This window comes from Galeopterus variegatus, unplaced genomic scaffold (assembly GCF_000696425.1).
Source record: "Galeopterus variegatus unplaced genomic scaffold, G_variegatus-3.0.2 Scaffold48104, whole genome shotgun sequence".
NCBI lineage: Eukaryota > Metazoa > Chordata > Mammalia > Dermoptera > Cynocephalidae > Galeopterus > Galeopterus variegatus.
In genome coordinates, this window is record NW_007774215.1 from 1 (window position 1) to 433 (window position 433).

General features: G+C 50.6%; 1 protein-coding gene across 1 annotated transcript in view; it reads right to left on the minus strand.

Annotated features, from left to right (window-relative positions):
* Window positions 1-113: 113 nt before the first annotated feature.
* LOC103584255 (uroplakin-1b-like) overlaps window positions 114-433 on the minus strand; it is a gene marked incomplete at its 3' end in the record, with an annotated part of 3,454 nt that continues 3,134 nt past the window's right edge. The window contains exon 3 of the mRNA XM_008565325.1: window positions 114-236. Within this exon, the coding sequence (XP_008563547.1) occupies window positions 114-236 (123 nt within the window). The remainder of the gene's footprint in view (window positions 237-433) is intronic.

Consider the following 433-nt stretch of genomic DNA (forward strand, 5'->3'; position numbering starts at 1 on the left):
AGGAAGCCCCCTCAGAGGCTGTGGTCCTCACACCTTGACCTCACTCCCAACCACACCCCCTGGGTTACTGGTTTAAATGCAAAATGGCATCTCTTCAAGACCACAGGCCTTACCTGGAGCATGAGCCTGTCCCAGGTTTTGGTTACTCCATTGTTTTTCCATCGGTCGTCATTGTTGGGAGCACTGTTGTTTTGGTACCTCTCCAGCATCTGCTTCAAAAAGAGGTTTGGTGTGAACTGCGGTGGGAAGAGGCAACACAAGAGGGAGAGTGAGCACACTAATCCCCAAGGATGGAAAAATACTTCTCTCAGCCTGTTGCTGGGGACACTGAACATTCTCTCCTGGAGAAAAACTGTACTCAGAGGCACCAAAGACAGTCGGCTGAGGCTGCTTTGGGTTGGCTAAAGTCCTTGTCTAGAGAGAAGATCCCCAT